This window comes from Diabrotica undecimpunctata, chromosome 4 (assembly GCF_040954645.1).
Source record: "Diabrotica undecimpunctata isolate CICGRU chromosome 4, icDiaUnde3, whole genome shotgun sequence".
Classification (NCBI taxonomy): Eukaryota; Metazoa; Arthropoda; class Insecta; order Coleoptera; family Chrysomelidae; genus Diabrotica; species Diabrotica undecimpunctata.
The window spans coordinates 97,203,926-97,219,072 of record NC_092806.1 but is presented as its reverse complement, the minus strand read 5'-3'; the positions used below and the strand labels follow the sequence as shown (position 1 = coordinate 97,219,072).

Here is a 15,147-nt window from a genome sequence, read left to right as displayed (position 1 = left end):
CAGATTGGAAGCATGGAAAGGAAAGATACTTGGCAAAATGTTTGGTGGACAACTAGTGGAGGGAGAATGGAGAAGACGAACTAATGTAGAAGTGTATCAATTGTATGCTAACCCTACAATAACAAAAGTAGTGAAAACACGTACACTAAAATGGCTCGAATATATAGAAAGAATGCAAGGTAACAGACAAGTCAAGAATATTAGTTGAAGAGTACCTGAGAGCAAAAAAGAAAGGAAGACCAAGAAAGAAATGGGAAGATGTAGTGATGGAAGATGTCAGAGAGATGGAAATCAGAGATTTGAAACTGACAGCTAAGAATAGAAAACGATGGACATTATCTACCCAGCAATGGGCCAAAATGCCTGTAAACGCTATACAGACATACAAGGCTAGCCCTCCACTTGTGAGCCTTCAAAGGATCACATCGAAACTTTTTGTGTGATCGCTCTTTTGCTTCGGGCGGAAAGAAAACGACAAAAGCATAGTTATTGGATTTATCCGTTAACAAATCAAAGAATTTTTAAAGGACAGTTTAACATGTTATTTGAAGATTTATGTGAGCATCTTGCAATTTTTTTTCAATTCTACAGTATGCCAAAAGTAGTTTTGATGAATCAACTGCTCTGAATCAATAGTTCTTAACATGCTTCTAACATTTCCAACACATTCCTTGTTGTCTGAAATTTTAAAGAAATTAAAAATTAAATATTGTTAAAGACACGCCAGGTTTAGCTGGCTTTAGAATTGCGCTAAACAATTATAAGTACATGCATGTCTATGCTTGTCCGCACGATTAATTGTGGTAGCGTGAATATCGCGTCGCGGTAAAAATAAGACAGGTTGCGTTTACTTAATCGCTGTGATTATTTAGTTTCAAAATGAAATGACTTGAATTTGAAACAATGTGTTCACTCTTTGCATCTAAAAAATCGCGCGACTGCAAATCGCAAGTGCAGGGCTAGCCTAAAGGGCCTTTCACGTCGAATTGTCAATGTCACATGGCACGATTTTAGTTCATTTGCAAGTTTTGTGATGCTCATTGTGGGTTTATATGTTGCAAGAACAGCCGTGTCATCAAAATATGTGACAGCTGTGGTTAATCTGGTAGTTGATATGACAACACTAAATAACAAATATAAAACACGACCAATAACGCTGCTTTGGGGCACACCGGACTTAACTTCTAATAGGTCGGATCAGGCTTCATGCTGTTTAGCTACAAAATAACTCATTATCATATGAGGGGATTTCTATGTAAGTAAATTTTTGAATGAGCAAATCTGTCTAATGAGATGTTTCGAGTAATCTTTGTATTTCGTTATATTGTCTCAAATTATCTCTCTCAAAATTGTTTCTTATTGGGGGTATTTGTAAAACTTACAATTTTTTCCCAGCAAGATGAATCGTTGTGAAACTTTTTGCATTCGACTCGGGAAGGTTTCAGGAAAGTAGATGAACAAAATTCATGGCGGTAAACTGAAATTTCCATTTTGTCCCTAAGGAAAATGCATTTTTAAAGTACATGGAAAATGAAAAATTTGCAACTAAGAATATATCGACAGAATTGAGTTTAATTTTGTTACTATTTTTCTTATGCTATGTTTATTCTATACATTTTTTTTATTTGTTATGTACTTTGGAAATGCTTTTTCCTTATGCACAAAATGCAATTTTTATTTTATCACCTTGAATTTTATTCACAAACTTTCCTGGCACTTTCCCGAATCGAATGCACAAAGTTTCACAGGGTTTCATCTTGTCGTGGAAAATTGGTAGGTTTGGTGCTTCATTTCTTTGCCTAGCCAGAGAGAATAATCTGTTGCTTCTGGAGGTGTTAGACCTTCCAGATAATATGTTTTTATACTATAGTTTTTAATTGTGTGTAAGAGTATTTTTAATTAGAGTTATGTAGCAGAAAAGATAGGGTAGCGGGTAGGAACTCCTATGGATAGTCCTATTAGGGAAAATGAATCAATCCCTGCCCTCCGCAGATTCCAGGTGTTTCCTGACCCGGGCAACTAGTACCTGCTTAGGGTCCCTTGTCCAGGGTCACGGATGAAGTCCACAACGGCAGCCACGGTGGAGAAGAATTCCTTCGGTACGGTGTGGATGGTGGAAGTGGCAATACCTTGATTTTAGGGATTATATAGAATCACTACATGTGACAAAGGGCAGCAGCGATCATCAGTACCAGCTCAAGGCGTAGAGGAAATAATCCTGGATCGGTTTGAAACTGGGTTATCACAAGCATGACTGGAGCAGTTTAAATGATTGTGATACTGCGATGGGGAAGGTAACGGGAAACCACCCCAATCTATTATTCCCTAGTTCAATCATAATAGCACTATCATATGATAAGAAAAGGTATACTGATCATGGTCATCAGACACCAAGATCCGGCAGGAGAAGACAAGCACACAGGGCTTCTCAGGCCCCTATCCAGCGAAATCCCTGTGATAAAGGAAAAGAAATCAGAATAAAATCAGGTATCAGAATAGGCACATGGAATGTGAGAAGTCTCTACGAGCCTGGTAAGATATAAAACACCATACGTGAGATGATAAGGCTCAATATACCAGTTCTTGGGATAAGCGAAATGCGGTGGCCAGAGACTGGTAAATGTAATATAGACGACCATGATGTATTCTATTCCGGAGAAGAAGGCACTAACCACCGGAATGGCGTCGCATTCATTGTACATAAAGAAATCTCTTTCTGTATTAAATCTGTAAGTTACATTTCGGACAGAGTCATCGTGATGCAATTAAACTCAAAACCAATAGATATAAATCTGGTCCAAGTTTATGCGCCCACAGTTAGCAGTAGTGAAGATGACATAGAGAATTTTTATGATGGTATAAAGAAGGTAATGAGTCAGCTGAAAAATAAAGACATTACTATAATAATGGGGGACTTCAATGCCAAAGTAGGAAAAGGTATACAAGGAAACATTGTAGGGAATTTTGGACTTGGAGAACGTAATGACAGAAGAGACCGTTTTGTAGAATTCTGCATGGAGAACAGTCTTTGTGTGACGAATACATTCTTCAAACTACCCAAGCGTCGTTTATATACTTGGAAATCACCAGCAGATACTAAAGAAAAGATCATAAGAAATCAGATCGATTATATAACAATTAATGAGAAGTACCGAAATTCAATCAAAATAACTAAAACACTACCTGGAGCCGATGTCCCCTCAGATCATAACTTATTAATCAGTGACATAAAACTCAAACTTAAAATAGTAAAACGCCAACAATCGACTAATCGAATAAACACTGTCTGTATTCAAAATAATAGTCATGAAATTACACAAGAGATAAAAAAGAAGTTCGAAAAATCGAAAGAAACACATAACGTCGAAGACCACTGGAATTATATTAAAAGCATTATGCAAGAAACAACTAAAAAGTATAAAACTATTAATAATCGCAAACAACAATGGATGACTGATGAAATATTTGGACTAATGGAAAGCAGGCGAAAACAGAAAAATAAAAACACTAAAGAAATACAATAAAATTCATAAAGAAATCAGAACGAAAATCCGGGATGCAAAGGAAAAATGGTACAGCAACAAATGTCTTGAAATAGAAGAACTGCAGAAAAAGAATGTCACGTTTAATATGTACAAAAAGGTGAAAGAAATAACTGGAACATATAGATCAACTGCAAGTAGTTTACTTGATAAACAAGAAAATATTATAGTCAATGAACAAGACAGATTAGAGAGGTGGAAATAATATATTAAGGAGCTGTTTGATGACGATAGAACAGAAATTCAAATCAAAAACATATCGACTGGTCCAAACATAACACTCGATGAAATGGAAAGAGCTATAAAGCTATCAAAAAATAGGAAAGCAACGGGTCCAGATGAAATTCCAAGCGAAATAATCAAACTGCTCGACGATAAGGGCAAAAATTTTCTTCTAAGCCTCTTTAGTAAAATATACGAAACACGACATATACCAACAGACTGGCTACTGTCAACATTTGTAATGATACCAAAAATATAAATGCCAAACAGTGTGGCGATCATCGCACTATCAGTCTGATGAGTCATTTACTGAAAATTTTCCTAAGAATACTGCACTCGAGAATTTACAACAAAATAGAAATACAACTAAGTGAAACACAATTGGGTTTCAGAAACAACCTCGGAACCAGAGAAGCACTCTTTAGTTTGCAGGTCCTGGCTCAAAGATGTAGTTTGATGTAGATGATGTTTTATCGACTTCGAAAAGGCCTTTGACTGAGTAAACCATGGCACCATGACTCAACTTTGTAATATCTACTCCGAATTTATTTTCAAAGAAGCCTTAGTTGAAAATACAGGCATTAAAATCAACGGAAGTAATGTCAACAATCTCAGATATGCAGACGACACGGTACTTATTGCATCTAATGAAGAAGACCTGCAACGACTTATAAACAGGGTAACCGAAGCATGTAATGAATATGGGCTAAAACTTAATACTTCTAAGACAAAACTTATGGTTGCCAGCAAAACGGAGTTACAACCAACGAACATCAGAACGTATGGAATAGAGTTAGAAAGAGTCCACAATATTACCTACTTAGGTGCAAACGTTAACGATAACTGAGATATAAATAAAGAAATAAGGATACGCATTGAAAAAGCCACAGCCGCATTCTATAAATTAAAGAAAATGCTAATTAATAGAGATTTCAAATCTCTATTAGAAGAGAGAAAGTTAAACCTTAAAGTCAGATTAATACGCTGATACATATTCTCCACATTGCTATTTGGTATGGAGAGCTGGACTCTTACAGAGACATTAGTGAAAAAATTAGAGGCCTTTGAGATGTGGATTTATCGACGAGTATTGCGGATAAGTTGGGTTGATCGAATAAGAAATAAAATAGTTTTACATCGAATGAAAAAGAGCACAGAAATAACAAAAACGATAAAAATTCCAAAGTTACAATATTTTGTTCATGTAATGAGACATCCAGAGAGGTATAACCTTCTACACCTCATAATACAGGGTAAGATCGTCGGAAGGAGAGGCCCAGGCCGACTAAGAACATCCTGGCTCCAAAATCGAGAATGGTATCAAGAGACCACCGCTAATTTATTTAGAGCCACCGTAAACAAAGTTATTATTGCCAATATGATCGCCAACGTTCGATAATCGGACAGGGTACTGAAAGAAGAAAGAAGCAGAAAATATACCAACAAAAACAAAAATTAGAGATAAAATTTTGTATAACACAAGTAAGTCTGAAACCGTGTTATGCCTTGCGTGAAAGTAATAAAAGGAAGATATTTTATAAATAATATTAACAATTGTTACTAATAATTATAATATTGATACTCAATTTAAAACAATGTATTTTTTTTACAACGGTATCACAAACTTCTAATTGTTCATATATGTCCAAAGTTTTCCAATAAATTGATAAAAATTATACAAATAACAACTCTGTGTTTCCCCAAAATCACCACTTGTCACCATCTCCTTTCAATTATTATCAGCTTATCATAGCATATAAGAGGTATATAGTTGTAGTTTTTTTTACAGATAACTAATTCCTCATTTGCTAGCTTAGGTGCTTATCAACTATATATTTTAAGGTCTAGATATTCTATATAAACCAGAGAGTGTAAATTGTTGTAAGTTGCTTGTTGATTTAATTATGGCATTATCCGTTTTAGGTAAGTTATTATTATTAATAGATAATTCAATGATAATTAAAAACAATGATAATAGAGTCTCCGTTGGCATACATGACAGTATTATACATTATGAATTTTAAAAAATATATCCTTTACTTTTTATTACAAGGATTTGCACATTAAAATTTATCTGTTAAAAAATAGATCATACTTTCAAGATACTCTTCTGTTAAATTGGTAGTCACTCGAATTTTTCTATTCATGTCTTTAGCTGCTTTCGTGTTTTTTTTTTATTTTCCTGACTGTAAAGAAATGAGTTAAACAACTGGCCGAAGATCTTGAAAGGATCTTGGATAAGAGAAGTACAAACACAGGTGCAGGATTGTGAATAGAAAACTCTTGCTGTAATATTAAAATATCAATGTTGTGCATCAATGGAAAACTGTAGAGAGAAGGTAATAAAAAGAGAAAATAAAATCATCAACAATTCCACTAAAGCTAGATAGATGAGAAAATAATGCAGTCAGGACAAATTGTATATTGTAAATGTGAAAACAAATGGCAAATATTAACAATACAAAATAAAATATGAAATTAAATATAAATTCTAAAATCCTTATTTTAGCTAAAATTTAGAAATAATGGTAGAACAATAAACTTAACTTAAACCTTAAAAACTTACAGTTCTAGTGTTGATGGTTCATGTCACAAAAGAAAAAATCAGTCTTTAGCACAAAAAGTGGAGGTAAAGTTCAATGTGAGTGTGGTGGCAGCCAATACTGGAGTATTAAATTTAAGTAGAGCAGCACAAAGTATTGTGTTATGAGAGATTTGAGAAACAAGATATTGTTATCTCACGGAGCACTTTACTAGTATCTCTTACAAGGCAGGAGCTATACGTTAGGCAAAGTATTGTGTAAATTGAGAAAAAATGTCAGAAACAAAGTATTGTTTCTGAGAGAGCAATATTTGAGATGTTACCTTTAATGAGTGAAACTATGCACTTTACACAAAGTATTGTGTTAGTGAAGAGAAAATGGGCGAAACAAAGTGTTGCTTGCCACACAGAATTATTTTACGTAATGCTTCTTTGAGTCACTTCTTGTCATTGGGGGGTTTACATTTCACACTGGTCGCCGGAAAGTCCGGTAAAAACACATCTTGTCCATATAGCTAAAGTTAAAACTACCTATAAAATTACAAAATATACAAGTTGCCAAGTTTTCTTTTAAGAAAATGTAACTTCATGAAATATTTAAATTAAAATTTAAACACTGACTATGTATCCAGATTTAAGCTATGCGGCTGTCACTACCCGTAAGATAAAAATTCACTTATTCCAGATACCTGTATTATCGGGCCTGAGGTGACTTATATGCTGCAGTATCTCCCACAAATTTTCGTACATATCTGGATGTCAGGAGTAGAACAGGTTTCTACATGGTCTTATAGAGATGTTCACTCAGACCTAGCGTTTTTATGTTTTCTAAGAGGTTCTTTGAAATGATTCCAGTAGTAGAGTTAAGTACCTTCTACTCCTCATTGTCTTCGTGTTTGAATTTCCTGATCTCTATACTTATCGATCTTTTCGTTGCATTTAACACGCAGAATATTATTGTTAGGTATCGCCTCATCAATTAGTACTATTTGTAGAGGTTTTTTTTTAAACTAGTAGAAGATTTGGACTGTTATAAGCCACTGGTTAGTCTGTGAGCACAGTACGGTTCCAACATAGCTTGGCTATGTCTGGTGATTGAGTATGGTGCAGAAATACATATGTATTTTGTGTTTGTGGGTATATATATATATATATATATATATATATATATATATATATATGTATATATATATATATATATATATATACATATATATATATGTATATATATATATATATATATATATATATATATATATATATATATATATATATATATATGAGTATGTATGTGCCATCTTCAATCAACAAATCTACAGTTAATATCTGCAGCCCCTATATCGTGTTCTCAGTTGATCTGCGGGTTTTTATTTGGTTACACCTTATTCACACGCTGACCTATTGTCCTCTATATAAATAAGACGTCTCTAATTGGCCATTGGCTATATGGAAGTGCCTTGTCGGATTGAAAACTTATATAGAACCAAACTATAGAATGATAATAAATTAAATGCACCTGTCAGAAGGTCACAATTAAAATTAATCTACTGAAATGTGAAATAAAAGAAGTGATATTAAATATATATTTTAGTGAATTTTGTAATAACTAGTTTATTTATAAATGTGCCATTAGATCAAATTATAAAAATAATTACAACCAAACTATATAATGATAATAAATTAAATGCACCTGTCAGAAGATTAAAATTAGAATTAAATTTATCAGTAGTATTGTTTTTTTTTTATTTACATGTATTCAAACGTATCTCCATTACTGTCGAATAAATAAAATTCGAGAATATAAATTGTTATTGCATTTTGTATGGTAATTACTCGTTTGTTCTAGTACTTGAAGTTTCTGATGATTACACAAACAATATAATATTAATAATACTATTTACGCCCATAAAAGATAAGATTACTTATATTTAAAAAAAAAATACTTATTGAACCATAAGGGATTCACTGTATTTCAAGTTGAATATAAAAAGTGAAAATAGCTAAATCTTATATTTATCGGTTTATGACTGGAAAATAAATGATAATTTTTTTTAAGTTGGGTTTATAATCATACATACATACATAATCGTTCCTCTTCAACAGTTAGGTGTCGAAGAAGGTGATTTAAAGAATTTTATCCATTCTTCTCTGTTTTTTACCATTTGTGTTGCTTCTTTCTAAGATTTGCCCTTATTTTGTAATATCTCTGCTATGTCGCTGTTCCACACTTTTATTGGTCTGCCTCATCTATTTTTTTTCTACTGGTTTAGCTTTCCACACTCTTTTTACTCGCCTGTAACTCTCCATTCTTGTTATATGAGCGAACCATGTTTTATTAGTTCGTAAAACAACTTTTATATTCAAAATACATAATGTATTATTTATACGTACTAATAAAGGTGTTGGGTATACAATTTTTGAACAGAGTGAAAGACTGAATCCGATTGCTGACGTTCTTGAAAAACGATCAGGGTGGTTTCAGGTGTAATAGACCCAGAAATTATCCAATTTTCCTTGTAATATAACTTTTTGAGAAATATTTGGACTATGATGTTATTGTTTAATCTGCTATATATAGACTTTGAAATGGTATATGACATTGTCAAAAGAATAAGACTAATATATATATATATATATATATATATATATATATATATATATATATATATATATATATATATATATATATATATATATATATATATATATATATATATATATATATATATATATATATATATATATATATATATATACATCTAGCGGTTAATGTAAGCTCCGTTCTAAAACGGTATTATACTAACTCCAGTAGAATATACACCGTGTATTTTATTATCTAAGTAGCGCTTTATGTAGACTCCGACCAACACGTAGGATTAAGTGGACTCCACAAAAGTATAAACCATTTTTGGGATCCGTATTTACGATATTGCATATACTTCTAAACTCCTGCGATGTTGCCAATAATTGTATTAGTAGTAGATTTTCAAATTTTACAGCAGATACCTTCTGGAACTTGAAATTTATTTAAATATCCATCAATTAAATTATGGAGGAATTTAAGGACTATTTGGCTAATTTATGTAGTTAAATATAAATTGTTAACCGCCATATACCTTTATTTTACTTTTTAGTTTTAATAAGCAAGGCGGTAATTTATATTACTTTTATATATTTTCAAACATAAGAAAGTGTGTATTATAAACTTGGAAAAGCGAAAATCTCCGTTTTTGTTAATTAGTATTTTTTATTAAAATGCATTGGCACTAAAACATTTAGTACATACATGTACATATATCAAATAGAGTAATCGTGTAACAGTTTCTGAAATTAGAAGCCCCTTCGGTATGATTATAAAGTTTGTTACCACAAAAAATCTACTAGCATACACAGAGATGAGAGAGACCTACACAGAAGAAGATTTATTTTTAGCGAATGACAGGGCCATTTATGTAGCCAACCATTGGAAATACAAAATTTAAAGCTGTTGGTGTTCCGGACACGGAAAGTAAAGTAAGTACAAAAAGGGGTAAAAGTAAAATGAAAAAAAAAAAAACTAAAATACTTATATAACATGTAGACCTGAAAGTGCGCCGGAGGGTTTGAAATAAGAATTTACCTAAGGAATGAAATAAGAATTTACCTAATATAAAACAGATCTGAAAGAGAATAAAAAACAGATCAAAGAATTAATAGAGATTAAGTACATCCTTAAGTAACATATCTCAAATCCGCCTGCAGTTTTTTTGGGTAGATTGAGTAGCTCGACAGAACTGTTGCCGGTTCCAAGCCCAAATAAAGGAGGAGGGGGTCTACAGCCAGTTTAGCACCCTACTGATAGACTTTAAAACCATACAGCTCATAGAAACAGAATTATGCCTCGGGACAGGAATGATTTCATTACGACGACTAACGGGAGAAAGAGGACAACAAATTTGTGGTAAACGAGAAATACACTTCGCATCGGTGCTTTGAACGTAAAGTCTCTACAAGAGAGCAAAAAATTACAAAAGAGCTTGTAGAAAAAAAAATATAGACATGTGTGCGTTAAAAGATACAAAGAAAAAAGGAAAAGGGTCAAATTATTATAGATGACCATCTCATGATTTACAGTGGTGTTGCCAAAGAAACCAGAGCCAAAGAAGGAGTCGCTCTGTTAGTACACAAAAATTTTTTACACCAAATATAAAAATAGTAAGTGTAAAAATTATACTGGATGTTAAACCTCTGCATGTGGTAGCAATTCACTTCCAGAGAACAACAAAGATACCACCACAAGGGAAAACTTCTAGGAACAACTTCAGACTGTAATAAACGAGACCCCAAATGATAAATATATAATCATTATGGGTGATTTTAACGCCCGTGTTGGCAATGATTTAGTTCCAGCGATAAAACAGCGATATAACGAAAATATCAGAAATGAAAACGGAAACCTTCTAACGGACCTCTGCAGCAAAAACCAGATACGTAATAATAATACATTTTTCCCTCACAAAGAACAATACAAATACATTTTTGAAAACAGTAGAGGACAAAGATCTATTATAGACTATATTCTGTTGAATAGATAGCACTAACATCAGCAGAAATAGGAAGCGATCACAAATTGGTATTGTGCCGAATGAAAACACATATATGTGATAACAAAACACCGAAATACACCACAAAGATAAAAGTCGAAAGCTTACAGGATGACTCGACAAGATACCTATTCCAGAAAAGAAGAACCGAGAAAAACAGAAATACATATATCACAGAAAGTGATGGAGTCGAAGAAAGCTGAACAATACTTAAGTCTAATATCTTAGCCTCGGCAAAGAAAGTTCTCGGTAAAAGAAATATAAGTAAAGTGAAGGAAAAATGTAAAGAAAACAAAAAAGCTTACCTGAAATACATGTCAACCAAAACACAAGAGGCATAACATAATTACAAGACAATTAGAAACGTAACAAATGCACTTATAAGAAAAATAAAAAGTGGTCACTGGGAACGTTTTTCGAAAGAAATGGAACATAATTTTTCTCGTCTGCAAAAGGAAATATAGCGCTTCATCAGACGTCAAAGAACGGAGGTAAAGTAACTAATAGAACTAAAATACATAAAAAATGATACGTGGATTGACTACCTAAAAAAGCTATATACAGGAGAAGAACAAACGACGCTAGAACCGGAAACATCAGAAATTACAACATATAAAGAACTTAATATAAATGTACAGGAAGTTTGGAAAATACTTGAAAACCTGAGGAACAGAAAAGCAGCAGGTCAAGACGAGATACCAAACGAATACTGAAATATTGTGGAGCAGCAATGACAGAACAATTAACAATATTAATTAATAAAATTATAAAACACAATAAAATGCCGGAAGAATGGAGAAGGAGCGAACTAACTCTACTATATAAAAAGAAGATAAAAACAGACAAAAAACTACAGAAGTATAAACTTGTTAAATACTACGCTAAAACTTACAACTAAAATTTTACAAGTGCTAATTAATCACAATATAAGTTTAGCAGATGAACAACCGGGTTTTTTAAGTGGTAGATCGTGTACAGATGCAAAATTCGTTATAAAGCAAATTACTGAGAAATCACTAAAGTATAATAGACTAGCATTTCTGTGTCTGATTGACCTAAAGAAAGCGTTTGACAGAGTAAGACTGAAAGATGTAATCCATCTTCTGTATAATAGAGAAGCTCTCCTAAATATTATAAAAACTATCGAAAACATCGACCAAAACAACAAAATTGAAGTCAGAATAGAGGGACAACTTACAGAACCTATAGAAATAGGCAGCAGAATAAGACAAGGGGATTCGTTGAGATTGAGCCCCATGCTCTTCAATTTGATCATGGATCAAATCATCAAAAGCGTTAACAAACGAAGAGGATACAGAATGGGAAACAAAGAAATTAAAATACTCCGTTACGCAGATGACGCAATATTAATAGCCCAAGATGAAGATAGTCTGCAAAGATTGGTCCACAAATTTAACATAAGAGCAAAAGAATTTAATATGACAATCTCATCTCAGAAAACTAAAACCATAGTAGTCAGCAAAGGACCACAGATGTAAAATAGAAATTGATGGCATTAGCAGAAACAAGACCCGACACAGCCACAACGCAAAGAATAATGGACGCGGCAGAGATGAGAGTACTGAGAAGAATTACAGGAAATACTCTGAGAAATCGAAAAGAAAATGTAACGTATAATGTATAAATGAATGGATACAAAATAGAAAAAAAGAATGGAATAACCACATAGGTAATGGAAATAAAATACCTGGAATTATGAATTTATTATGACAATTTCATCTCAGAAAACTAAAACAATAGTAGTCAGCAAAGAACCAACTAGATGTAAAATAAAAATTGATGGCATTAGTATTGAACAAATAATGAAAATAATATACTTGAACTTTATTTTACTGTAGTTTTGAAATTTTAAACTTTCTAGTGGGTATCTTTATGTCTTTATTACCAATTGTTATTAACATGCGTTTACACAACGTTATAACGTTGTGTATTATAAAAGTATTCTATTTCTTTTTATCGTAGTAAGTCATTACTCAGACAAAATATTTTGGTGTCTTATGGTATTGGTAACTTGATTCTGTAATAAAATTCATGGCAGACGACAAGCGGTTTCATAACCACTAAACATATCTATTTCTTTATTGTTTCCGTATATATTATGTGTTACAGTTATGATATTATGTTCGGTCTAATTGTTTTAAAAACTTTGTCGCTTGTATAAGCTTTAACTTTAATAATAATTTTATAGACCTTAATCATTTAGAAGTAAATGTATATATAATTTTTTTTCTGTCACTTGGTTTAAATATAGTTCTTATTATATATATGAGCAGAAAATAACACTTATTTCAGTTCGTACGATTTGCGGTAATTTATTTAATGTTAATTCTGGAATTTCACGTTTATACTCAGTTTCTGTTGTTCCGCTTATTTATCTGAGAGATGTTACTTTTTTTTCTTGTTATTATTTCTCTTTATAAGCAATTTTACTTGTTCATTGGTGGAATAATACCTCTATGGAAGGTTATCACTTCATTTTTTGCGCGATCATCCGATACTTCTTCTGCCGATTCGTGACTTATCTCTTCCAATTTTGACGTCACGGGTCTCCTCCATTCTGCTTATGTAATTATTCCATTCTTTTTTTCTATTTTGTGTAAATTCATTTATACACTTTACGTTACATTTTCTTCTAATGTCTTCACTTCTCTTTTGATTTCTCAGCGTATTTCCTATAATTGTTCTCAGTACTCTCATCTCTGCCGTTTCCATTAATATTTGCGTTGTGGCTGTGCCGGGTCTTGTTTCTGAAGCATATGTCATTATTTGTCTTACACTGGCTTTATAAATTGATATCATCTCAGTGTTAATGTGTCTGTTTAGCCAGATAGTGTTATTAAGGCATCCTGCCAGTCTATTTGCTTTTAGTACTTGATCTCTCATTTCTTTGTCCAGGTCTCTATTAAGTTTTTTCTAATTCCACACTAATAGTCTCCTATTTGATAGTTCACCTATTCACTCAATCGTTATAGGTTTATTAGAAAAAAATCTGTATATCCTAATAATTAATATATAGCTTATACCGCTATAGTTTGTGCACTACATTTTATCATCCCTTTTGTGTATGGGTATGCTTTTCAGCAAGTTGGTACTTGCTCTTACTTTTAAATTGACAGGTTAGCTGTTTAACTGCCTATACTGAACTTTCTTCTTCATATTGCAAATATATATAAAAATTAATAAAAACCACTCTGACATACCATTGACTGAAATATTGGAGACCCTATATTATTCAATCAATGGAAATACTAAGATCACACGGGGGGAATATTATGGGTTATTTCTGGTTTCGTCATAATTTACACTAGTAAGTAAGTAAGTTCGTGTAACCTTCTGGCCAAGGTCTAGTGTTAGGGTTTTCAGGTCGCGCAAGCGCCCCTAACATGACTTAACGACTACTTTCGTAGCCGGGACCGACGGCTTTACGTACCCTCCGAAGCACGGTGTCAGCGCAGTTAAATTAGAAATTGAAAATTTTGTCGGTGCCAGGATTCAAACCCGGGCCCTCCAGCTTGTTAAACCAGTAACACAGCCACTGAGCTACGGCTGCCACATAATTTACACTGAAAATACTAACAAGAGAGTGCTCTCACTTCCACATGTTAAAATTGATATATAGTACCAACAGATGCTAGTTATATACCATCAGTACTAATAAAATGGAAACTATTAAATTAATATCAATTTCATTTAATCAAACGTACTAACCTTAAACATGGTCATTTAAGGAAACACCTCAAAAATATTGACAAAAAATTAAAAATAGCTTAAGCGTTATACAAGTAACAGAGCAGCAAAGCTCACAGCATGAGAATATTGCCTCGTACTTTTATATAGCAATTTGTTCTCACAATTTTATAGTTTTTTGAAAAATGAACTCCGATTAGAAGATTAAAACGTCAAACAAAATGTAAAAACCTATTCATATTTTGTGATACAAAATCTTCAATTTCGATATTGAATATTCTTAATAAATGTATAATCTAATATTTAAGCCTGTTTATGTTTTACAGACTTGGAAAACACTAAACAGACAAATATTTATTCCTTTATGTACTAGGTTCTAAAAAAAGTGTACTCAAAACAAATAAATATTATCTACCAAGTGTTTTATTCCAGTTTCATATGAAAGCACCAGATATTAGATATGTATTATAAATTTCGTCATAGGTGCAAATTTGAGATAAAAACCAAATGATAGAGCATATAGTGAAATATAAATATCTTAGAATACCTG

The 15,147-nt window shown here is 32.5% G+C and overlaps 1 protein-coding gene across 1 annotated transcript in view; it reads left to right on the top strand.

Annotated features, from left to right (window-relative positions):
- Positions 1-5,549: 5,549 nt before the first annotated feature.
- The window catches only part of LOC140439813 (putative helicase mov-10-B.1), a 93,276-nt gene continuing 83,678 nt past the window's right edge, over positions 5,550-15,147 (top strand). Inside the window, exon 1 of the mRNA XM_072529964.1 lies at positions 5,550-5,687. Coding sequence (XP_072386065.1) covers positions 5,669-5,687 — 19 coding nt within the window. The 5' untranslated portion in view covers positions 5,550-5,668. The remainder of the gene's footprint in view (positions 5,688-15,147) is intronic.